The sequence below is a fragment of the Idiotropiscis lumnitzeri genome, chromosome 1 (genome assembly GCF_059441095.1).
Source record: "Idiotropiscis lumnitzeri isolate Australia: NSW breed Sydney's pygmy pipehorse chromosome 1, RoL_Ilum_1.0, whole genome shotgun sequence".
Taxonomy (NCBI): Eukaryota; Metazoa; Chordata; class Actinopteri; order Syngnathiformes; family Syngnathidae; genus Idiotropiscis; species Idiotropiscis lumnitzeri.
Window position 1 is genome coordinate 5,181,588 of NC_142391.1, and position 24,679 is coordinate 5,206,266.

At 42.1% G+C, this 24,679-nt stretch overlaps 3 protein-coding genes across 4 annotated transcripts in view; 2 read left to right on the forward strand and 1 right to left on the reverse strand.

The window, feature by feature from the left end:
* Window positions 1–63: 63 nt before the first annotated feature.
* On the reverse strand, window positions 64–3,443 carry ttc9 (tetratricopeptide repeat domain 9). Its single transcript, XM_088299770.1, has 3 exons — window positions 2,806–3,443; window positions 1,492–1,674; window positions 64–824 (listed from the first exon to the last, which is right to left on the reverse strand). Exons 1-3 carry the CDS (start codon window positions 3,305–3,307, stop codon window positions 742–744), a joined length of 768 nt encoding a protein of 255 aa, XP_088155896.1. The 5' UTR covers window positions 3,308–3,443; the 3' UTR covers window positions 64–741.
* Window positions 3,444–6,303: 2,860 nt separating this feature from the next.
* On the forward strand, window positions 6,304–10,015 carry med6 (mediator complex subunit 6). Its single transcript, XM_088305671.1, has 8 exons — window positions 6,304–6,394; window positions 6,864–7,023; window positions 7,625–7,716; window positions 7,875–7,957; window positions 8,169–8,277; window positions 8,356–8,471; window positions 8,644–8,671; window positions 9,500–10,015. The coding sequence occupies exons 1-8, from the start codon at window positions 6,373–6,375 to the stop codon at window positions 9,628–9,630; spliced, it is 741 nt and encodes a 246-aa protein (XP_088161797.1). The 5' UTR covers window positions 6,304–6,372; the 3' UTR covers window positions 9,631–10,015.
* An 817-nt stretch (window positions 10,016–10,832) lies between these two features.
* The window catches only part of pcnx1 (pecanex 1), a 34,567-nt gene continuing 20,720 nt past the window's right edge, over window positions 10,833–24,679 (forward strand). For both annotated transcript variants that reach the window (XM_088312393.1, XM_088312399.1), the window contains exons 1-9: window positions 10,833–11,224; window positions 12,517–12,731; window positions 15,128–15,227; window positions 16,497–16,533; window positions 17,717–17,779; window positions 18,886–20,514; window positions 22,515–22,644; window positions 23,298–23,494; window positions 24,415–24,508. In XM_088312393.1, the coding sequence (XP_088168519.1) occupies window positions 11,072–11,224; window positions 12,517–12,731; window positions 15,128–15,227; window positions 16,497–16,533; window positions 17,717–17,779; window positions 18,886–20,514; window positions 22,515–22,644; window positions 23,298–23,494; window positions 24,415–24,508 (2,618 nt within the window). In that variant the 5' untranslated portion in view covers window positions 10,833–11,071. The remainder of the gene's footprint in view (window positions 11,225–12,516; window positions 12,732–15,127; window positions 15,228–16,496; window positions 16,534–17,716; window positions 17,780–18,885; window positions 20,515–22,514; window positions 22,645–23,297; window positions 23,495–24,414; window positions 24,509–24,679) is intronic.

Sequence of the window (24,679 nt, forward strand, 5' to 3'; positions counted from 1 at the left end):
TTTTTGAGTTCAATTAGTCAAAATCATCAAAATGGTTCGTGTGGTTGCAACCAATGACAACATATTGCAGTAGTTTGATTGAAGTGTTTTTTTTTGGTTTATTATTTACACATTTTCTCTCATCAGCACTTGAAAGTATAAATAATTTATAAAATAATATTCCTAAACGATGAGCTGATCCACTCGCACTGCTGCAGCCTCATCACAACAACCATCAATACAAACGAGCACCACATACGTACGTTACATACACTGTGTACTTCGATTAAATAATGGCATGTAGTCCAAGTGCTTTGTTTTGGGTGTGGATCAACAAGAATTTTTTTTTCTATTTACACTTGTTTGTGATATGTATCATTTCCATTCCTAGTGGCATCGGTGTGCTTTTTCATGTACCGCCCATACATGCATTTTGTTTGAACGAAACAGACAAAAGTAACAATAGTTTGTGGTTGCTGGAATGCAAAACAAACACTTTTCAAACTCCTTTGAGGTTTTTTTTTCCTGTTGTTGCTGTGCGTCCTCGCCAGTGTATGTTTGAACGGGCAGTGATTGCAAAAAATCAAACAAAAAAAATCATCTGTACTGTTAAATGTTTGAGAAGTGCACAGGGAGTGTTTGAAGTCCCATCGGAACATTCCTTACTGCTGTTCAATGACAAGTCCGGGCGGCACACAAGTGAGAGGAGGGGCAGGAAGTGGAGATGAAAAATGGAAAAGTCGTTCGGGGTTTTTTTCTTTTTTAGGTGGCGTCTTTCTTTTCTCTCTGGGCGCTGCGGCGGATCTTCATCTCTGTCAGCTGGATATAGCGGATGACGTTAGTGTCTGCAATGTAAGCACACAAAAGAAGCTCCGTCATTTTTTTATTTTATTTATTTACTTTTTAAAGCCGTAAAATATTTTTTAATTTGGATACATTCATTTTATTGGATTTTTTTTATTCATTTTACTAATTTGTGTTCTTTTCTTTGTGTTTTTTTAAGATGTAAATTACTCTTTGATAGTTATTTTAAAAAATTTAAATTATTAATATAAAATGTAATATTTGTTTTCTGTTTTTTGTATTTTATTGGCATACATAGATAAAATGAGTCTCCTTATTTTTCGACATGAAAAAAATATTTCTTTTAATTTTAAATATCGCAATAATCGATATTGCGATATTCAACACTGATATAAATGATGCATACACCTATATTAGGTTACCTTAAAATATATCAAGATATGTATCGAATTGTCTTTTATTGGAGAGATATATTCTAGAAGAAAATGGCACATTTACAGCATTGATCATCATGCCCTCTCAAACTGAACCATATCGAATCGAATTGAATCGTAATCCCACCGAGTCAAATCGAATCGTTCCACTTTAAAATTTAACCTTACTTGAATCGTTTCCCACATATCGAAAACCGTATTTTTTTATATTTTTTTTTTTATCTCAACTATTTTTAGCAAGAACTATTCCCACAATGTTCACTGTGTCGTTCACCTGACGGCTCCTGCTTGTGCGACTCCTTCAGGTAGTAGAGGGCCTTCTGGAAGTCCCCCAGGTGGTAGTAGGCCACGCCCGAACGGTACAGCGCCTTAAAGTTCTTGCCCTCCTTGTGCAGCACCTTCAGACAATACTCCTTCACGCGCTCGTAGTTGACCAGCTCCATCTGGAGAAGGCAGGCTGTGTGACGTGGAACGGAGAAGGAACGTCAGTGACCACCATGACTCATTGTGCGTAGGAACCGTTCGGGACTCGTTGGACTGCTCCCGAAGTCTGGGATCTGACGTGGATTTAGTGGCTTGGAGTGCCGTTATGAGGATGCTTCTGTTAGCGCCTCACTCGTGTCGCGGCATTGCGGGAGCCGACCCCCGCTGACTTTGGCGAACACCTTGGACTGTTCGTTATTGTTTTTAGGGTGAAGTGCTCTCTAAAATTACCGCATTTTCCATGAAACACAAAAGGCTGAAATGATCACATCGCCGATTAGTTTGCGTGGTCGTAATCAGATTTATGATTTAAGACTGGTTTCCGTCACACTTGCTAGGTAGACTTTTGTGAGTTGTCGTTTAAAAGATTGCAGCGTTAGTGTTCAGTAAGTTAACCACTAATTGAAGTCGATCGATAAATTGTCTTTCAGATAAATTAATGATTCATTTGCCTTTATTTTAGTCTGAGATTAATTTGTTGTATAATCATTTATGTATTACAAATCTGACATTATCTATCACAGTACACACAATTATGCATTCCTTGTCTTTGTTAAAGAAATACACAGAATAACTTGGAGGGATCAAGAATTAAAATCGCAATATTAATGGAGAAATCGCAAATAGGTTATTTTCCAAAGTTGTTCAGCCCTAGTGGTAGACTTTTGTGAGTTGTCGTTTCAAAGATTGCATCGCAAGTGTTCAGTGAGTTAACTACTCATTGAAACCGATAGACTTCAGATGGTCTTTCAGATAAATTAACGATTCATTTGCCTTTGCTTTAATCTAAGTCTAACCTATGTCGTATAATCATTTATGTCTAATAAATCTGACAATGACAGATGACAGGATAACTTAAAAAAAAAATTGAGAATTAAAATCGCAATATTACTCATTCACTGCCTGCTCCAGATAAAAAAAAATATTTTGACTTCTATATCCGTCAATGGCAGTGAATGAGTTTAGGGAAAAATCGCAAATTTTCATAGTTGATTGGCCCTAACGGTCTAATCAAGTGTAGTGTCGTGTACTTTAGTGTAATGTGCTTTCCAAGTGTATATTTCAGCCCAGTTTAATTGAGTATAATTACAGTGTAGTAGTGTACCGGCTAGGCTGTTGTAGCACTCGAGCTCGGCGTTCTCCATGGCGCCCTTCTGCTCCTCCGTCAGCGGGCTGGACTTGCCGATGGCGGCCAGCAGCGACTTGGATCCTCCGCAGTCCGGGTCGCCGAGCACCCGGCACAGCCCCTTCATCTCCAGCAGCGCGCGGTGGTACTTGCCGATGGCCTCGCGATACTTCTTGTCCTTGTAGCACTGCGTGCCCTGGCTCTTGAAGTCCAGCGCCCGCCTCACGGCGTCGGCGGGCTCGCTGTGCGACGGCTGCTTGAGCATGGTGGTGCCGCCGGAGGTTCCTCCGTGGTGGTGGTTGTGATGGTGATGGTGGTGGTGGTGGTGGTGCCGCTGGTGGGGGCGGGCTTCTCTGCTGCGGCCGCCGCCGGGAGGAGGCTGCGCGCCCGGTTGGAGCCTCGGGGCCCCGCCGCCGTTGTCAGTCGCGAGGCCGCCGACGACGTCGTGGCCGCCGCCTTGGATCAAGCTCATTTTCGACATGGATCTGAAAAAAAAAATCGTCCTTTCCTTCCTTGACGATTCACTGCATCCTCGGCGTTACTCGGCGTTCCTCCTCCTCGGTGCCGCAGATTGCGCGTTCTCTTCTTCTGGCGCTAAGCAAAGCTGCTGGATGAAGCGCACTGGGGGGGGGGGGGGGGGGGGCGCGTGCGTGTGATGGTCGACGAGCCCATTGGTTGATAAATCAGGCGCGAGGGATCCCAAGTTGATCCTTCGTCAGAAAGGGCCAAGCTTGCCTTTCAATTATGAATTTGTTTTGTATACAGTTTGAGCGATTATGACCCCCAATTAAAGATTACACGTTATGATAGAAATAAAATATTTTAAAATATTTATTACAAATACGTGGGATATAATTCGATGTAAAATCCGGAAGATTGTTTTTGCATTTCGCAGAGAAGAGGTTTTTGTCATATGACACGTGCACATAAAATTGATCTGGCATATTTCAATTCTGGGTCGATTTTATTTGATATCTGTTTTGCCAATTAAAGGTTCTCTATTTGGACAATTATGTTATATCAGGAAAAGGGGACAATAGTATTATGTAATTTTTTCTCATGGTTTTATTTTCAATTATATGGAATATTATAATAGCATAATTTAAAATATAATTGAGAATAATTATATTGTAATTGATAGAACCAGATAATGGGTGAAGCTCTTGTATCTTTCATTGAACTTGAATTAGATTACTGGAGAGATTTGTGTATTTTGTTAATAATTTTGCACGTGGACAAATAAAAAGTATTAAAGATAAAGATATCCTTTATTAGTCCCACAATGGGGAAATTTGAGTTCATTTTTAATTAAAAAAATATATTTTTGTTTTCCCACTGTTTTTCTGGAGAACTTTTTTTTTTTAAATGTTTTAGTTTATTTGTTATACTATTATCAATTTTATATTTTGGATATATTTATGAATTTATGACCCATTTGTTTGAATGTTTTTTTTGTATGTTACACATAAATCAAGTGTAGTTGTTTTTTAATTAAACTATTTTGAAGATGTATTAAAAATCTTCCCATGCCACACCGGAAAAAAAACATTATTTCTTGTATGTATTTATTATTATTTTTATTTCACAATTTTGCTTAGTTTAGATCTGTTTTATATTTAATGTAATATAGAGTGAATAATGTGCTCTATGTAAAAGTTGCTGTTCTTTTTTTTTTTATTTATTTATTTATTTTTTTTTTTGCATACTCGTATGATAGAATAATTTGTTTAACTGCTACTTCATGAGGAAATAACCATGACGGGAGCAAACAATAACCCTCCTTCATGCTGTTTTTAGGCTTGCGTGCTGAATCAGACAAACATCTCCTCACGGCTTGTCCTCTCTTGCCCGAGCTGCTGCACAGTCGTCATGCAATCGAACAGACTCGCAACCGGAAGCTCCATGAGTCCCCTGGCAGCCTATGATGTCATTGTTTGCATATGGTGGGGTTTGAAAATACGTTTTTGCTGATTGGTACACATGTTCAGACACCTCCTGATATTTATTTGTCAATTTAAGCGTGGGGGCTGGGTGAACAGAGGCCCCACCCCCTCATATTTTCCGAGTCAACTCTATTTTTTACAAATGAATTTCCCACACATTGTTAGCTCAAAATCAGTGACGCTGCAAAAGGCTCCGAGGGGAGAAGTGGCAATAAAACAGGCCAAAATCCAGATGTCAGGGTGTAACTCCAGGACAAAGATGCAATTTCCACAATAGGTGTGGTTTAACTAAATGTGAGAGTGTAAATATGAGTCTAAAGTTTAGATTTCAACATTTCTATAGAGTTAGCCACTCTATTTTCATCAGGTAGGGCATTTCAGCGTAGTGGAGACGGAACAGAGCATGCTGTAGAACGTGCTAATTTATTTTGAGCTCTCTGAGTCACAAAAAGACCAGGATGTTGAGAGCATAGTTTTTGGGATGAAGCATACGGAACAACTGAGGCTGAAAGATTGAAAGGTGAAAAACTGTCAGTTTTTGAGTAGGTAACAAAACCTTCAAATCGCATCTCAGGTGAAGAGCAAGGAGGAGCAAGAACAAGTTTAGGGGTAACATGAGCAAACGCTTCGGTCCTAGTCAAGATTCATTGATTTCAACCGATAATGTCAAGATTGGAGAAGCTCTCTAATGGGGTCCGACCCACCAGAGAATCATTTCTCCTTTTTGCATGTGCTGCTGTGTCACCCACTGGCAGTGCTGGTGAACTCAGCTGTGTTTTGGGTGTGTCACTCAAATTCCACTGTCCCTCCTGACCACATTATAAGGCCTGGGAGGGCTGTTAAGTATGAGTGCATATAGCGCCGGAGGTTATATAAAGCCTCTTTTTATGTCTCTGTATGATACTGTGGCTTTAAATAGTTGGCTGTTGTCAAGCAAACACAATTTGGGAGGTGGAGGAATGGAATACTGTTTCAGTTTAGTTGACATTTTATGGTACAAATGTAGCTATTGTCAACACTCAGGCTTCGTGGAGGATTTTACGTGCATTTTATTCATGGCCAAACACAGGGCCACTTTTTAGATTTTTTTTTTGCTTGAAAAAGTATTTAACATCATCAGTTCTTGTCATTAGTATCACTATTTTTTTCTTATATAGCTAAATCAGCAGAGAGAGCTTTCAATAAAATCAGGGGTGACTAACATGGAGCACACAGGCACTACTTAAGTAGCCCGCAGACCGGTTCCAAAAATAGTCAGCCGAGAGATGCATCAAAAAGATTTTAGTGTTGCTTTTCTCAAAAAAAAAAGTGCTGCTTACCAGTCAGCTGCATCCATACTTTTTATTTGACTTATTTTTTGCTGTTGATATGTTTTTAATCACACTTGCATTCGTGTACGAACTTTTGTAAATGAGAATACAGTAGACCCACACATAATTTACTATTAAATTCGATTTTACGCTCCTTTTTGTCGTCATTACTTGTTAATAACAATCTTGACCTCGTTCCCTACGCCTTGACGTTCACCTCTGACGTCATCATACTACGACACCTCACGACCACGCTTGCCAACGCCATCATTGTGCGACCGTTTATTTACGTCATGGCGTCGGTGGATTTCAGAGGTAGCGAAAAAAAATGTTTAATTATTATTTAAAACATATGCGCATGCTTCTGTTATTGGAAGTAGACGAGCGAACGAGTTAAATATTGGAACCAATAATATCAGGGAACTGTATTATTGTTCGTTGGTTGTTGTTTTTTCTTTTTTAGTGTTGGCGACTAGCATTAGCAGCGATTTTATTTTCATTGGTAGGAAGGGAGACAAGGTTTTTGTTTCTCGATAGCTGACTTTTTAATCTTACTCAAGACTGCTATTTGTGCTTTTTAATAACATTGATGCAGAACGCGAAGTCATCACTGGAGCATTCTTTGATTTGCGTAAATGTGAACGGGCACTTTTAACCGGGAAATTTGTCTTCCATTTTGTCTCCAAAGTCACTTTCCAATGGTCTTCCTATTTTTTTTTCATGATATGACACTTATTGATGTGTAGATTACCCCATACAAAATGTATTTTGGTTGACTTTGCAGACAACCTGCTGGGCATATCCTGGGTGGACAGCGGCTTGGTACCCATCCTCAACCCAGGAAATGTCCTCGACTACTTCTCGGAGAGGAGTAACCCCTTCTATGACCGCACTTGTAATAACGAGGTGGTAAAAATGCAGCGGCTCAGCCTGGACCATCTCAAGTATGTTCATCTCACTGTATTTATTGTGGAATTTGAAAAAAAAAATGTGGAATGAGCGCTTCAAATAGTAGCAGATGAAAATAAAGCGTCACGATGTGTTGAGAAAAATCGAGTTACACTCTTTTACTCTGATTTGAAGACATTTTTCGACCAGATTGGCAATATAACCTGAAAATGTCCTCCAACCCCAAGAAAAAAATATGGATATGTGGCAAGGATAACATTTTGGGAATATTTTTGGAAAAGTGTGGATAGATGTGAATGTGTGTCGCTTTCTGTCAATACTTTTGCAATAAAGCCTCATTTATTGTGGTGGTTACATTCCATGCCCACCTACGATACATGAAGATTTGTGAGATTGTAATAACACACAATTTTATTTTTTCCCCCTTCCACATGCTTTTATTAAAACACACTTTTTAAAGTATTCCTGACTAGTGCCTTTTTTTATAACCCTTTGCTGTCAAGAAATCGATCCCACGACCCACGAAAAAAAAAAAAGAACAGCTTAAAAATCAGTAGGGTTTGACTGTAGTTTTGTTTTAGAGAAAAATGTCCAAGTAGGTGATGTTTGATTGCACAGCGTTTCCTTGCATTGCAGTCAGATGGTAGGAGTGGAGTACATTCTTCTCCATGCGCAAGAGCCCATTCTCTACATCATCCGTAAGCAACAGAGACAGTCTCCCACACAAGGTGAGCACCTTCTCAAGACCATACAATAGTATAATTTCTTTTAATGATCGAACACGTGAATTTTCACTCTGACGATCAATAAAAGATTTCTTATTTCTTCTTGTACGGTTAAGTTTACTCTCGACCACAAACTTCTTGTGTCAATTTCCACCAATCAGTGATTCCCTTGGCCGACTACTACATCATCATTGGAGTGGTCTACCAGGCACCGGACCTCAGCACGGTCATCAGCTCCAGAGCGGTGAGAACCAGTACTGTGAAATACCGCCGCTATTGGCGAGGATGTAATTGATGGCCACAACATTAAAAAAAAAAAAAAGTTTATAATGAAAAGTTTAAAACTCCTCAACTCACTTCAACCTGAAGACGTTTTTTTTCCCACTTTTTCAGTTACTCGAAACAGAACATAATCCATCATTTCTAATACTTCTTTTTTTTTTTGGCCATTTCAGCTTTCCGCCGTTCACGGCATCCAATCTGCTTTTGACGAAGCCATGTCCTACTGCCGCTACCATCCCTCCAAAGGATACTGGTGGCACTTCAAAGACCAGGAGGAGCGAGGTGAAGACTTTTCGATCAGACGAAGTTCTCTACGTATGTCACGGGGTCACGCCACACGAATGAATTATGTTTTGACAGAAAAAAACAAGCCAAAATCCAAGAAGAAAGAGGAGCCAGGTTCGCTGTTCCAGAGACATCGTGTGGACACTCTACTTTTGGATCTGAGGTCAAAGTTCCCGCCAACCTTCTACCAGGTACTTTTGATTCTTGTCGACTATCTGCCAAACTGCCTCTTGCACAGTTTGCTGCTGCCATCTAGCGCTTGTAACTCAAATTTTGCTCTCAACTCAAGACAGATAATCGCTTGTATTTCAACAAAGTCCTGTCTGGTCGAGGTGTTTCATTTTCTTCTTTCTGCAATTTCAGCCAAAGCCTGGAGAGAAGCCCATTCCAGGTAGGATTTCAATTGTATCGATAGAGCAGATATTTCGGTGGAGTCGAGAGCAATTTTTCGAATTGCAAACACTGTGATTTTGGGCACATTTTGGACTGATGTTGCTTAACACATATAAGCATTGCAGAACACAGCATCAACAAAAGTGTTTCGTTATATTGCAAAAAAATAAATAAAATACAATTAGGACAATTGGGTGCAATTAAATGAAACGGGTAAACTTAATCATGAAAATCTTTTCAGTAAAAAAAAGGCAAAAGTAAACAGTAGTGTGTGATAAAAAAAATGTTTAAATTTCCCCTCATAATACTTTCATTGATGATTTCAAATACATGAGTGGAGGAGTTTGAAAAAAAAATACTCACATGTTAAATTGCAACATTGAGTAAAAAAACATTGCCATTTCATTATTTTCCAAAATCGTTCACCCCTACGCTGTTAAAAAAAGAAATACAACTTGTATTGTTGGCTCCAAAACAGTCACATAAGTTGCAACAACTTAGAGAATATCAATTATTGATGTTTTTTCATTTATTTTTTTTATTTTTTTAAACTTTGCGTACGTTGGGGGACAATGCAAGGGACAATTAGTGGCGTCAACTCTTATTTCTTTATTGAACACGCAGGAAAGACAATTTTCACATTAGCAAAACTACAAATATTTTGTTGAATTGCCAAACTATAAATGTTATCGTTTGTTGCCTGTATATTTTGAATTCACTCAACAATTTTTATTATTTATTTATTTATTTTTTTTTTTTTACAAAGTATTGACAAATAAATGGCTAATTAACCCGCGAATAACATATCTTAAAATGTGTGTCACAGTGGAGGTGAAAAAAGAGCCCGAACCTCCCACGGAAACGGTCAAACAAGAGGAAAGGGAGCCGGCGACCAAATCCTCTGCCGCCGCACCAGCAAGCAAGCCGCCTCCTGAGAAGAGAGCGCGGCTTCAGTGACCACCGTCACACCAACAAAATACAAAAAAACAATTAGAACTTGGTCTTCTGCCATTTGGCCTCTATCGGATCAGGATGAAGAAGCAGTTCCCGTTTTGGGCCTGGATGCTTTGCACACTGCATTATTGAATAATGATGATAATATGAACCATGGTTGGGGATGAGCCAGCGGATGTTTGATGACGTCATTTTGCATCCAAGATTAGTTTCATTCCTGCTCGTCTTTTGTACACATCCAGGAACGATGAGGCGTCATCCCTTCCGGTAGGAACCCAAGATTCCTCACCCCGCCTCATTTCATTCACTGCTCTTTATCGTTTATGTTTTGTGTAATGAATGTGTTGTCATTTGGTTTTCAATTTAAAAATCACAAATTTATCAGGGAGTGCTTATGTTATGATTGTTTCATTTGATATGTTTTATGGATGCTGCGTTAAATACAGTAAGTAATATGGATTCAGTGTTTAGTGCTAACGCTACCACAATGTTAAAATGAGCAGAACAATTAGTTATTAAAAATGGTCAGAAAATACAGAAGAAAAAGAATATTTTGACAAAATTCTTGAAAAATAATAATTAAAAAAAATATCAAATGTAACTTGAAAAATACTAGAAAAAAATATAACGTATTGAAAAATAATCTTAGAATTAAAAAATGGAACACTAATTTCAGTGTTTTATTGCAAAGAAAAATTAGCTAAGATAGAGAAGCAATTTTAAAAAAATACAATGCAATTTTTATAGCGCATTTCAGAATAGACGGAGCTGCGCTTTCTATATGGTGTAATATAAATGCACAATCATCTGGAGAGGGAGCGTAAAAACGTTTATTTAAAAAATAAAACGTAGCACAAAAATACGAAATACCACATACAAATATTTCGTAGTGTTTTCTAAAATATACCCCCCCCTAATATTTGTCTTTTGTAGCTATATCGAGAAGAAGAAAAAAATCATTGAGTTCATTATTTACCCGTAATACACCACAGTAACACTAGAGGTCGACATTTGTCTCTTGGTCCAACTCAAGATAATGTATTTTTACTTACTTACTAACTGATGCTGAATTAAACTATGCCGCGTTTCCTCAAGTACCTGTACACGTGCTATAATACACATTATGCAGAAAAAAATGCACACACGCTCGACCGTTCTCGCTCTTCTTCGCGTGGGACGCGGCTGAGGCCACGAAGAAGAGCGTCCTCGCAGGGCGTGGTGGGATAGCACGGTCCTCCAGTGGAGGACTCATAGCAGCAGCCAAGCTCCCCGGCTTGGCTTGGCTTGGCTGGGGCTAGCTAGCGGCGCTCGAAGATGCCTAGGCCAGCGTCTGTGACCAACTACACGGCGCCGTTCGTCCTTTAGTCGTCGTCGGTGGCGGCGTGCGAGCGTGTCGCCCTCGCCGGCCGCTGTGGTTCCCGTCGTCGGCCCGCTAAAGCAAGCCATGGGCTCGCAGACCCTCCAGATCCTCAGGCAGGGGGTCTGGGCTTCAATCACCGGCGGGTGGTACTACGACCCCGACCAGAATACGTTCGTCAACGCGCTGCATCTTTACATCTGGCTTTTTCTGCTATGCTTCCCCTTCACACTTTACATGGTGAGTTCCCCTTAATGTATTTGTTTCTTCTGCCATTTTATTCGACAAACGAGGGAGCTCGCTCGCTCGCTCACTCGCTCGCTTGTCTCCCACCAGGCTGTCGGTCCGGGTTAGCGGCCACTGGGACGGTACATCGAAGCCTCCCTGGTCGTGTCTATTATCTGGACCGTACACAATGTAATGTGCCGTTAAAAGTCCAACAACACCACGAAATGACCCTTTGCGCCTCTCAATACATTTATACTTTGTGATATTTATGTTCGTTTGAGCTTGTTCATATGACTTAATTGTTCAAAATAACGCCTCGTTTTTTATGTGTAAGCTGTCTAATTTATACTCGACCTTGAATTACTTCACTTTTTTTTAACGAGCCCATTCCGCCCTAAAATATTGGAGAACAAAACGAATCGATATTATAAAAAACAATATTAGAGGGAGTAAATGTGGTGGTTAGCAGCACATTTTAATCAGCGATGACTTTTATGTGTCCCGAAATTTTTTTTTAATTTAAAAAGGTCTTTTATTTGTTTTGTAGAAAATCGGATTTTCCATCTTTTTTGCTTTTAAGTTTGACCCATAAAAACTTATACAAGACTGATTTTAACCATGCGTTGTAATGACGTTTCAGAAAAAAAATCCACTTGTTGCTGAAGCTTTAATTGATAAATATTACTCGACTCATTACTATATTAAATATTGCATTTTATTATTAGCAAATCTAATGAGCGAGAGAGAAAAAAGGGCAGATTCATTGCGATGTCAATTTGAATGAATTAAAAAAAAATAAAAAAATCTTCACTGCTTGTCCTCTATCGAGCCAGCCTATCCTCGCCCAATGTAGGGCATTTACACAACAATTATAACATAAAAGCAATTTTATTTATTTATTTATTTATTTTTTTGTTCCCTGGAAACATGATCGCGGTTTCCTAAAAAAATGAACACAACGGGAGGATTAGAAACACTTCCTGCAATCATTAAATTAATTTTAAACCCTTCACCGCTGCCTTCAAATTTCTATTAGCGCCACGCCAGTGTCAGTTTCCCGGCCATACTAACTTCTATATTGAGGGTGTTTCAAATTAGTTTCTGGTTCGCCTTCTATTCCGAGAGTGGAAATCCACCAGTCAGCGCTGTGGTTTATAACCTGAGCCACAGCTAATAGCAACGCCAACGGATGCAGAGGGTATTCCAAGTGCGGTGGCACAAGACCTGGATGCTGGAGGGGGCTGTCATGTCATGGAGATACAGGTGTTTTCATCTCCACTCGCTATGTCTCTGTCTCGTGGCAGGCATTGCCGTCCACCATGGTCATCGTGGGCATCTACTGTGGTGTGATCGCCGTCATGTTCCTACTCCTCAAGACGGTCAACTACCGTTTGCACCACGCCCTGGACGAGGGCGAGGTGGTAGAACTGCAGGCCAAGAAGACGCAGGGCTGCCGAGGCGGTGCAGAGGGGGCGCGCGACGGCGGCGCCACCCGACGCCAGGACAGCAACGGCCCGGGGTAGGTTTTTGGGGTAGACGTTCGATCGATATCCGAATACCAAACTATTCGTTAGCCGCAGCTTGGGCGGGGCAAAATGGCTGCTAAGAGTATCATTATTTGATGAGTGATAATTATTGAATTAAACAAAAAAGCTATGCAAAATAAGGACCCTGTGAAAATATTAAAAGGTCAAGACAACTCTGAAAAAGTTAAATTAACTGGTAACTAAGATGAAATAAATGGCTTTTTTGTTTTGTTGTTTTTGTTTGGGGGTTTTTTTCGGGCAGGGTTGGTTTGTTTATTTAGTGCAATTTAAAAACAGTGCAGGTAGGGAATGAAGCCGCAAGGGTTCGTACAAAATTTCATACAAAAAACAAATAAAATAATTCGCTTGTGGATGCAGCACCTCGTCGCCAAGCTCCTTTTTTTATACTTCGCCTAACTCGAATAGCCCGACTTTCACAACTTTGCCAAAAATAAGATTCTGTCAAACTGATGCTTGAAACAGTTGCATTAATTTGTGCATCCAACAACACTGCAGCTCTGCTTACCTTTTAGTTTGGACAAGATAGTGTCCTTAAAGATAGTAAAATCGCAATTTGTGTTTTTACCACTTCATGCAACACCTCATCCCCATGCTGCCAAATTCCACTTTCCAGGTCATGTTTGCAATATTTTGGGGCAGAATGCAAAGCCTGCTTTGCTTCAGAATGAGATATTTCCTGCTCGGGCCTGAGGAAGAAAATGTTTGGCAAAATGTCCACGGAGTCACTGGTGTTAAATTCCAGAGACTCAAAGACTTGGCTTCGAAATTCTTACAAATTGCATTTGGTCAATGTCAGAAAGAACAATCGTTCCTTTCTTGCCTGGACGGTAGATGATGTTGAATGAAGCGTCCCAGTGGTATCAACTTTTCGCCAAAAACATTCTCACGTTTCATGTCGTTCTGTGACCACAATCGTAATTCAGAACACGCAGATCTCAAAGCGTCTTTCCCCGTCGTACCCTCTCTCCCTCTCGGGATTGTACTTTATTCAAACATACGTAAGAAGTACTTAACTCATTCACTTGCAGCCGAGTAAAAAAAAAAAAATCTTTGACGTATTTAGCCGTCAATGGTAGTGAATGAGTTAACAATACTATCATGTGAAGAATGACACAGCTTTTTTCCATCATGATTTCATGGTTCATGCTGTGTGCGCCCTCCCCACCAGAGGGCAGTGTGCTGCAGAAATGCACGTCATACAGAAAGAAGAGTTTCAACAACAACAAAGTCACTCAGATGCGCTCTTTAGTTGCTTTTATCATAATGAATATGTGACTTTGAGTATTATTTCATTTGTTGTGTTCAATTATCCATCGCTTAGAAAGTTATAAATGCTAGTTTTTGTTAGCCTGTCAATGACGTATTGCATTGTGTGCGAGCATTAAGCTAGCTGACAATCGTAAATTGTGTTTTTGTTCAATACACAAAATGTTTTTTGTTTTTTTATATATATTTAAACTTCAACTGGGAATGGAAATCAAAACCACAAGGCAAGCACTTTCTTTCTTTATTTTTTAATGATTTTTTTCCCCTGCTTGTGAATTGTGATACCGTTAAAATTTTGTTCACGAGTTGTCAGCGCGACAGCTCGTCTGTTGAAATAAGTCTGATCACTTGCGAGTCGAGTTACCACTCTGTTTGGATACACACGTTAAAAAGAAGTTTCCATGCTATGTTTTTTTTTTTTTTTTTTCAGCAAGTCTAAAAGCTCCAGCCGTCGGAATAAAAACCAATGAGGTTGCACTCTTTTATTGCCCTTCGTCGGTCCGAGTGACTCATATCAACATTCCAGAGTGACAGTCTTTCGCTGGACCCTTTTGCAGAAGTACAAAAAGACGTTCCTTCTACTTTGCTCTGCTGTCGTTTGCCACCACATCTGGACTGCAGGTTGTTTGACAAACCGAAGTCGATGCTGTGCACTCAAGGTGTTGCTGTTGTTGCGCGCTTCCATGTGACCGTTTCCCGGGATGTTTATCTTCACCGCTTGACCCCGGTTACGAAACATCCCCGCCGCATGGAAATGATTTATAGACAATCCCTGGCAGGGCAGTTTGTTTTTTAGTCATCACAGCCCGGTTGAAAAAGCACATCTGGGCTAAATATAAACCCCGCGGCTACTTTACATCACTCGAAATCTCATTAGTGTCCCTTATTTCACTCGTCCAGGCCGCGAGAGACAAAATCTTTTTTGGAGTTGCGCATCCTCTTCGCCCTTCATTCAATCACCTTGACTGATTGAAAGGATGGAGATAAACGACGCGTAACGCCGGTTGACAGTTGCAAAGAGCATTAGCGTGATGAATGACACATGAGGACAGTGAGTAACACAAGTGTGTGTTTGTGTGTGTGTGTGTGTGTGTGCGGGCAGAGATCCTGGCGGGGGGATCGAGATGGCTGATTTTATCAGGCAAGAGACGCCGCCAGTGGACTGCAGCTCGAGGAACTCCTATATCGGGATGGAGCAGCAGGTATTTTATGTATTGCACTAGTAGGAAGTTGCAAAAAACACACGCTGTGATATATTTAAGTCAATTTTCCTTGATCTGGACTTGCGTGTTTATTTTTCTGACGGCTTTTTAATTTTAACTCCACATTTGCATACAGTGTGTTTTTTTTTTTTTTTTTTTTTTTTTTTAAACCTCCGATGATGACCACACGACATAAAAACGATGTAAATAGAGAAAGGTAAAGTCAGCCGTGCTTGTGATTTTGCTTGATTGAGATGTTGGGCTTCTTTAAGACAGAAAAAAACAAGCACTGCAGCGACGTGGAGGATGCTTTAACTATAATAAATGTAACAGATAAAGATATGTAAATGGCCTAATTTAAATTTAAATACAAATTCTGTCAAGTCTTAAGAATTGTATGCGGGTATTGTGTAGGTCTTTAGCTAATTTAGCAGAACAAATTTAGCTAAATTCCCAATACTATCACTATGTAAGTGATTGAAAGAATGTGCCTTATTTTTTATTTTTATATTTTTTTACTTTTTACTAGCTGTTGGATCAGGACTTTAACCTGTCCTTTTAAAAAAAAAAAAAAAATACAAGTGAATATACTAATAAATTAATACTAGGGCTGTCAAAATTAAAGCATGAGCTCAAGATTAATTTAAAAAAAAAAATTCACATGATTAAATATTTTAACTCGGTTTTATTTACTTCAAAACTATTAGAACAGTCTTTGATTTAGAATATGCTTCATATTGCGCGATTTCACATAAATTACAAGATATTAAAAAATCTGATTAATTGCACTTAATTACGCAATGTTTCTGTGATTAATTAGTTAAAAAAATTAATCGTCCGACACTTCCACTTAAAATGGAAGTCAAATAAAAAAAATGTTCTTCACTACACTATGTTCTATGCGGCCCCAAGGGCGGCCATTTTTTCTTGTACTGCCACTTGATGTCAATTACAAATGACCAAAAAAATAAAATTTGCTTAGGGCTAAGATAACCAATCACAGCTCAGTTTGTGAATGTCACATGAACAAAGTCGGTCCAGAGGTGAGCCGTGAGCAACTGTGATGTCATTTTTGGTCGACAGCAAGTAGCAAAATAGCCTGCTACCAGGTCACTCAATTTTCTGTTTCAAACGATGCGCTTCCCCCAGCACAGGAGAGGATGTTCCACTCCGTTAAGATCATGCACCTTATCAGTTGACCTTGCGCGAACATTTTGCTCCTCCAAGGACACGTCTCCTAATTTCTCATCTTTTGCCTTCCCATTCCAGACGGCGTCCACCCTCGGGAGAGTGACGGGAGTCAAAGGTAACGGATCATTCCCACCCGCCCATCGTGCGCTAAGTCACTCTCGGCTAACGTGTCCCGTCTGACTGGCGGCGCAGTCACGGGATGAGGCGCTCACTAGATAAGGCCAAAGTGTCAACATAAGCTTTGTGATATTGAGCCCAGCGCACACGCGCAGACCTCGACAAGGCACGACCATTGGAAGAACAAATCATGGAATGCTGGCCATTGCTGTTTTACTCCGGGCCTGTAGGTGGCAGTTACGCACATTATAACTTAGCTGCCACCGGCCACACACAGAAAACGTATTTTCTTGTTCCTTGGATCTGTTTTTTTGGCTTGGACCCTGGACCATTCAGCCTCCATACAAGCTGAATGGAACCGCCCCTTCAGTGTCTTTTTCCACACTGCACAGAAATCTAAGGCCAATTTTTTTGCCAAACTCGGTCGAATGTATGAGACGGACTTGCAAAGCTGTTCCACACCAATCCTGTTTAGGGCAGTAATGTGTATTGCAACACAGTCGGTTTCACCTGACCCACACAGTGAGTTTGAATTTCCCCTAGATTAGGTGGGATAGTGCCCCCTTGGCCCCGATGCAACTAGACTGTAACAGCAAAATTATCTTAACCTGCTGGGTGACCATCCCGACCCTGTAGCTTTTTTTTTTTGTTTTTGGTCCAATGTTCCATCTCCTGATTTTGGTGTGTATCTGACTTGCTTGGCCCCAATTCAAGTGGGCTGTATCATTAATAGCTTCTGTTACCACCCTTCGGGAATAATTATTGGAAATTGTGTTTTGGTTGACCAACTTCCTGACTTTCACTTTTGTGCTAAGTTGAGGTAATAAAACTGCAGGTTCCCACGGGGGGTCCGTTGCACTCTATGTTGAAGAGCCTTTCCTCCTCTGTGCTCGCAGCCAAGCCACTTTGTTGTTGAGAAATGTCGATTTTGATGGAGGATTTTTCTTCAAAGGCCGTTGGGACGTTCGAGAGAACATTCCGGAATTAATCATGCCTCATTGATGTTTGTGGGAAAAGTGCTTGGGACTATCCGTTACTTAGAGGTCACCGAAAGGTAGATTGTGCGGCGAAACAAAAGACGGTGGCAGTCAAACAGGAAGGGCAACCACGGCACCTTGCCGGGTGGATTAATAATTGATTGAAGCTGTCGTCTCCTAATTGCTTCCCTCGTTTCTCTGCAGATGTGGGAAAGACGTCAGACGACATCAGCCTGACTCTGGTGGAGAGCTGCAGTCACGATCACGGTGCGCACGCAAGTTCATTTAAAGGGAACGTGTTGTGGAAAATATTTCCATGTTGGTTGATGATGATGATGCCACTGCAGCATGGACGCTCGGGTCACGCCAGTTGGCGGGCGCTCAAGTCTCTCAAGGCCTAACATCATGAAGAAATCATGATCATATTCTTCACATTGACGTTATATTATATCCTAGCGTTATATTTTTAGGTGAGAGTTTTTATCCAATCAGAATTCAGCGAGCTCGTGTTGCCAGGCAGATTTCAAAATACCCGTAGCACGCCGTATTTGTCCGAGGCCTTCGGATACAATTGTGCGGGCGTATGTTCTGTGTCTCAAGGGGCTTTCAGATTTGATAGACAGTTACAATAGCCAATCGGATCACGAGTTGGTCACAGTCAACCTCCCTGGCCTCACGCTGAAGGTGATGAACGCGTTTTGTGATTGGATACTCACACGTGAGGGGGCAGCGCTATGCGGAATAAACACAACAGAAAGTCGTAACTGGCGACCCTTCAAATATCTCAAATATATTCTTGCTATTTAAAACCCCAATGGCCGAAGGAGGGAAAAGTGTGGATTTAATTGCAGATACACTTGCGAGGCCATTTTCAAGTCGGACTTTTCAGGAGAAGCTCGCTCAGTAGTGCGCAAGTGTCTTCTGTTCATTATTTGTCCAGCTGTGGTGTCATAAATGATGGTAACATGAGAAGGATTTATTCAAGTCAGACTTCACTGAAGGCCGACGTACGAAATGCACGGCCCGCCACTGGGTCACGCTAATCATATTTATTCATCAAAAGGTGAAAAAACGTCCCAGCACCAAAACAGCAAAGGAGCAGAAAACAGTCAGTGGTAAAAAGAAGATGCTTCAGAACTGCTAACTATGTTGGCGGAGCGGTCAGTTTAAGCCCGTCATCCTTGAAATTGTCGCAAATGCGTCAGGAATGAGACCTGCACGCCGGAGCCATTTTCTGTAAACACTTTGCCATGTGATGTCGTTTTGTACGCATGCCTGTCACTTTGAAATTGCAATATGTTTTTTTGTTTATGTGAACAACAAAAGCCCTCCAACTTATACAACTTATTAAAAAGTTCCTTTTGTATTTTTAGATCTACTCTCCGACACAAAAATGTACTGCCTGGTTCCCAACGACTCCTTTGCGTCCCTGCTGCCCTCCACCTCCTTGTGTCCATCGGAGCTGTCCCGAGAACCCGCCGAGCTCTGCAACGCCGCCGCGTACCACTGTAGCCTGTCGCACGAGGAGGCCGCCCCTCACGTGTCCTCGCAGTCGCAGACCTTTAAGAAGGAGCCCCGTTCGCGGGGTCTTCCTCGGACCTCCAGCTCGGCGGGGTCCGCCTTCCCGGACCCGGGCTTGCCGGATTTTGCACTCTATCCGCCGCCAAGGAGGGGCGGCCTCGATCCCGTGTGCGAGCTGGAGGCCGCTCGGCCGCAGCGGGAGGCGGCCGAGCGGCTCTACCAGCAGGACCAAGCGGTGGCCTCCACTTCGGGGCTCGAATGTTACAAGCACAAAGACCCACGCAGGGTATCCCGCTCCGTCTCCAGGGAAGCCGGAGAGGGCGGCTCAGGGTTGTATCAGGGGGACACGGGTGGTGGCGGGAAGGGCCCCAACGTTGGGAGGAAATCCCGGCGGGGCGAGCGCAGTGCCGAAAGCCTGCGCAGCCTGAGCACGCGCAGCAGCGGCTCCACCGAGAGCTACTGCAGCGGCACCGACCGCGACACCAACAGCACCGTCAGCAGCTTCCACAGCGAGCAGACCAGTTCCACACACGTGGAGAGCCTCCTGTCGCTCTCCGGGGACGAGCGGCTGCGGGAGCGGGTAGATGCGCCGTCCGCCCACGGCGACGGCAGGACGTGTTCCCGCGGCGTCGGAGGCCTTCCCTCCAGGGAGGGCAACAAGAACCCGCACGCAAACGAGCTGACGGCTAACCAGCCGGGGACAGCCGTGTCTTCTGCACCTCCCGAGCTCACTGAGGGCAAAAGGAGTCCGGGAGAGCCCGGCACCGGGACCAGTGCCGATAGCTCGGTGGAAACGGGCGACGCGCCCCGCGTTGAGTCAAAAAATGTCGTTCAGAGGACTTGCTCTCTGTCCACCGGCCGCAGCGGGCGGCGACGCTCAGGCAAGAAACGGGCCAGCAGTTTTGACGCCAGCCGCCACCGAGACTACATGACGACGCGCGGGCTGGCCAAGCCTTGCAGCGCCGTGTTCACCGGGGGTGGCGGAGAGGAGGACTCCAGCGACCACAGCGAGCTGAGCTGTGCCTCCAGCCTCGCCTCCGCCCGACACTTGAGCACGGACAGCTCCTCCAGCGCCACCTCGCGCTCCTGCCACTCACCCGAGGGGCGCTACCGGGCCCTCAAAGCCAAGCAGACCGCCGCCGGTGCGGCGTCGGAGGCGGGCGCTCGGGCCGGAGGGAGGCGTCGCACCTCCCGGCGAACCCCCAGTTCGGGCAGCGCCAAGACGCACGCCCGGGTTTTGAGCTTGGACAGTGGCACCGCCGCCTGCCTTAACGACCCCACACGCCTCGGAGCTCCCGCCGGGCCCCGGCCCCTCACCACCTCCAAATCTGACCTGGAAGCCAAAGAAGGGGAGGTCCTGGATGCCGCCTCTCTGCTGGGTCGCGCTTCCCAGCTGGAGTCGGTGACGCGCTCTCGGAACAGTCTGCCCAGCCAGGCCGTGCTCTTGGAGGCTCAGGACGCCGCCGCTGCTTGCCTGCGGGGTATGTAGTGGGAACCTCTGACGCGTCTGTACGTAAATGTGCTGCGTGAACCCAAGCTATCATAATGACATATTGTTGGCACACTAAGGCCATGCCTGACTTTCGTCCGTGCTGTTGTTTTTTTTCAGGATTTTTCGAAATATGACTATCGTTTTCTTTTCCTGGGAGGAAAAAAAATGATTAATTTTTAGTTTTTTCTGAAAAAAAAATTAAGGTTAAAATCTTAAATTTTTTAAAATCTTTTAAGAACAATTGTATTTTCCCGGAGTTTATTTAGATTATAATTATTTTTAGTTGTGCTTCTCTGTATTTGAAGAAAATATTCCAATGTAAATTACAAATTTTAAATATTATGAAATATATTTTTCGAGGAAAAATATTTTTTTTTCCTTCAAGAAAAAAAAGTTTTTTTCAAGAAATTGTGTCTATTTTCTTTAAAAAGTAACTAAATAATGGAAAAAAATGAGCGGGAAAATTTGTTCTGAGGAAGCAAGCCCAACCAAAAATAATTCAACAAAACCTTTTTTTTTTTTTTCTTTTTTGATGAAACTTATTTTACTGGGCTGTTTTTCCCCGTTATCGGTCGTATCATCATCATGAACCAATTTATTTTTATTGTGCGTTTAGGTCGGACAAGGCCTGATACATTGCTGCTTTTCATCCACATCGCTGTTGTTGTCATAGTTTGTTTCCATGAGCTTGGCATTCCCCCGTGGATTTCATGACACCGCAGCATGTGCTTTGTGTTGAGCTTAGACAAACAGCTGCTCTCTTATTTGTGACACACACACACACACACACACACAGTCTGATGGGCCACTCCCCACATTCTCCAGACCTGCAGCCAGATATCTTACTTGCTCGGTGTTGTTGAGTTCTTGTAAGACCCCTGATTCACAGATGTACAGCACTTAAATTGGAATAGATTTTATTTTCACGACAACGTCTTTAGAGGAACATTTTAGAGGAGTTCCATTTCTGACCCTTGTGCACAAAGCATGGTCTTAAAGGCTTACTTGGTCGCGTTTGGTGTGGAAGGACATTTTAGGGAGCAACGAGTCAATCAACTCAGTCTTCTCATCTGTTTTCAATTCAAATCATACCACTTTATTCGTCCGTTAAGAACTTCATTTGCACACAGCTCAAAGCTTTTCGGTGGAGTGATATTTGCTGTGGTCTTATAGTAGTTATTGGGAAAGAAACACTTTCTAATTATGCATTTTCTGACAAATTTCAGATTAAATTTTTTTTAATATTATTATAACAGAATTTTAGGGGTGGTAGTGGAGGTGGTATTGTAATATTCTTTTCATTTGGGTAATTTTTTGGTGGACAAAAGAAAAAAAATGTTGGCGAACAAATATTTTACTGAAAAATAAGTTAAATAAATCTAATAAAAAAATAAATAAATATAATTTTTAAAAAAAAATGTTTTTTTAATTCACTTACACCAAAAAAAGTGATTAAGGCAAATTGTACTGTTTTTGTTTGAAACGTTTTGACAATTGGGAAAGAATTATGGAGGAAAAAATTCTGAAAAATGAAAAAAAAAATTCCACCAAAAAAAAATTTCCACTTTTTTTTTTCACCCCCCAAAATTTTTTTTGCAAGAGTCAATAGTTTTGTCAGGAAAAAAAAAACATAAAATTTTCGTTAGCATAATGGATCGCAACAAGGTAATATGTAGCATATATAACTCACAATATCAAATTATTTTTCTGTATAGATTCTCAATCATCCATGATAATATAAACAGGGTGACTAGAAACAACTCAACACTTGTTGGTTGAATTCATTACGTTCTTTTGTTTTCTGAAAACTACATTAGCAATTATGCTATTGAGCTAATGTATCTTCTAAAAAGTTCCAGAAAAAATAAGGAACACAAATTTAACAAATCTCGGCTCTTTATCAACATAAATGCTTAATTTTCACATTTTGATTCTTTTCAAGACGAAATAATTTGGACTGCCATATAACCTTTCCTTTTGCCATCACAGCTCCCGGCAGCGAGGAGACGGTGGTTTTCCGCCGCGAGCGGAGCACGTTTCGTCGGCAGGCGGTACGGCGGCGGCACAACGCGGGCAGTAACCCCACGCCGCCGTCCTCCCTCATTGGCTCCCCCCTCAGGTACGTACGGTGTACTTCATGGCCTGGTGTGAACATGTGACCACCACCTGCCATGCTCATCTTTCATATGCGGTCCTAGATCGGAATTGCAATTGGATTCTTTTTTCCCAAGTTGTTTAACCCCTAAAGCATAATTTTGTCACGTTGTTGTTGTTGTTGTGTCTTGCTCAGCATGGGATCCTTTTTATCTTTTTCCCTGCTATTATGGTGGCATCTTTTTAATAACATTTTGGGTGGGCGAGCAAAGAATGGAGTCCTTTCAACTATGCCAGGCCTGACTAATCAATCTCCTCACAAGTGCGCATGATGTGCCGGTCATGCTATGTCACATCGATTTGCTTGTTTTTCTATTGCCCTGAATGTGATTTGGAGGTTGCAGAATTTTCAAATTATTTAGGGCCCGAGTACTTGTTTTTTTTTTTTTTCCCGACTGACTGTGACGCCAGTTTCACAGAACAAATCAGAATTTGGTGGACAAAACTAGTCTCAAGTCGCCTTTGCCTGGATTTGAAGTGCAAAGTCAGCAATTTTGGCGAAAAGCACAGCTCAAACACTTATGAGACCGACCAATTGCTCCAACGCGCGGCCGACCCTCCATTTTGCTTCCTCGCTTTGGTCGCTTCTCACAATACCCCCCCACTTGTCTTCCACAGTCTCCAGGAGGCGCTCAGCCAGAACTCTCAGCCTGCCGCCTGCCAGGCCAAGTCCACTCAGCCGTCTCGCACCGCCTCCCAGGTGACGGTGCTGAGCGCCAGCGCCTCCCTGCTGGCCAGGAATGGAAGCGCGCACCTGGAAGGCTCTCAGGACAAGGCCTCGACGGTCGGCGCCAGCAGCTTGCAGGATGACCTCGGTAGGCAGACAGTACATGTTGCACGTTTTAAATTGATTCTTTTGGTTTGAAGGGGAGTGGTGAACCCCCATTTATAATGCGGAATATGTTCCCCTCTAACTATAATTTGATTTCAGAAAAGCAGGGCTAATTTTTCCACGCTGGCGTATTAACCCTTTTGAGAAATAAATTGAAATACAATGTGTAACACAGCACGAATGAAATGCGCGATATAAATAAAGTTGTGTTGTATTATCTTGTACTACGTCAACAATCATTAATACTGAAGGCAACACATTTATTTTAGCTAATTGATATTGTTATTACTGCAACCGGCCCACGAGAGGTGAGACAAATCATGCTTGCGTCAAAAGAGAATAAAATAAAACATTTACAAGGTTTATTCATTTAATTTTTTTCAAGTTTGGCGGGCCGGATTAAAACGTTTAACGGGCCGCACGTGTCCCCCGGGCCGTAGTTTGCCCAACCTGCTATAGAGTGTAAAAACACATTTTGAAAAAAAAAATAAATAAAAAAAATCATGTTCAAATTTGCAATTAACCCGCGCTATAACTGTTTCGCCCTTCTGCTGGCCTCGTCGCCGTCAGTCTGACGTTGACGTTTAGCCGACTGACGTGATCTGATCCCCAAGCGGAGTTCACATTAGCCATGCTCCAGTTATCTGCGTTTGTTGATGAAGCGTCTGCAGCATTCTCTAGCATGAGCGCCATTAATAGTTATTAAGAGTGTCGGTCATTGGGCGGACTCCAGTGTCGATCCAGATGCAGACTGCTTTCTATGCAAACCATTTATGTATTATTGAAATCATTTGAGAAATGATTGTACTTAGCGCAAATCTCTCATGCTTGGTTGCCAACTAAAATGTTTGTTGTTGTTATTATTAGGGCACAATTAAAAGGTTGAATTGATCATTTTTGTAGGAAAACTCACCCCTTCCTTGTATGAAGCTGTCGGGTGTGACATGTCCCTGGTCAACTTTGAGCCCGCCACCAGACGAGCCTCCAATAACATTTGGTGAGCAGCATTCACACAAACGACGTATGTATCCTCACTGGCCATGATCAGCACGATTTGCTTCCGTGTAAACGGGAACACGTTTAATGACGATTTGAAATGAAGCTGTAAGAAAACTGCTCACTGTGAATTCGCTCTTAAGTGAAAGACAGTCATAAAAACAAATGTTTA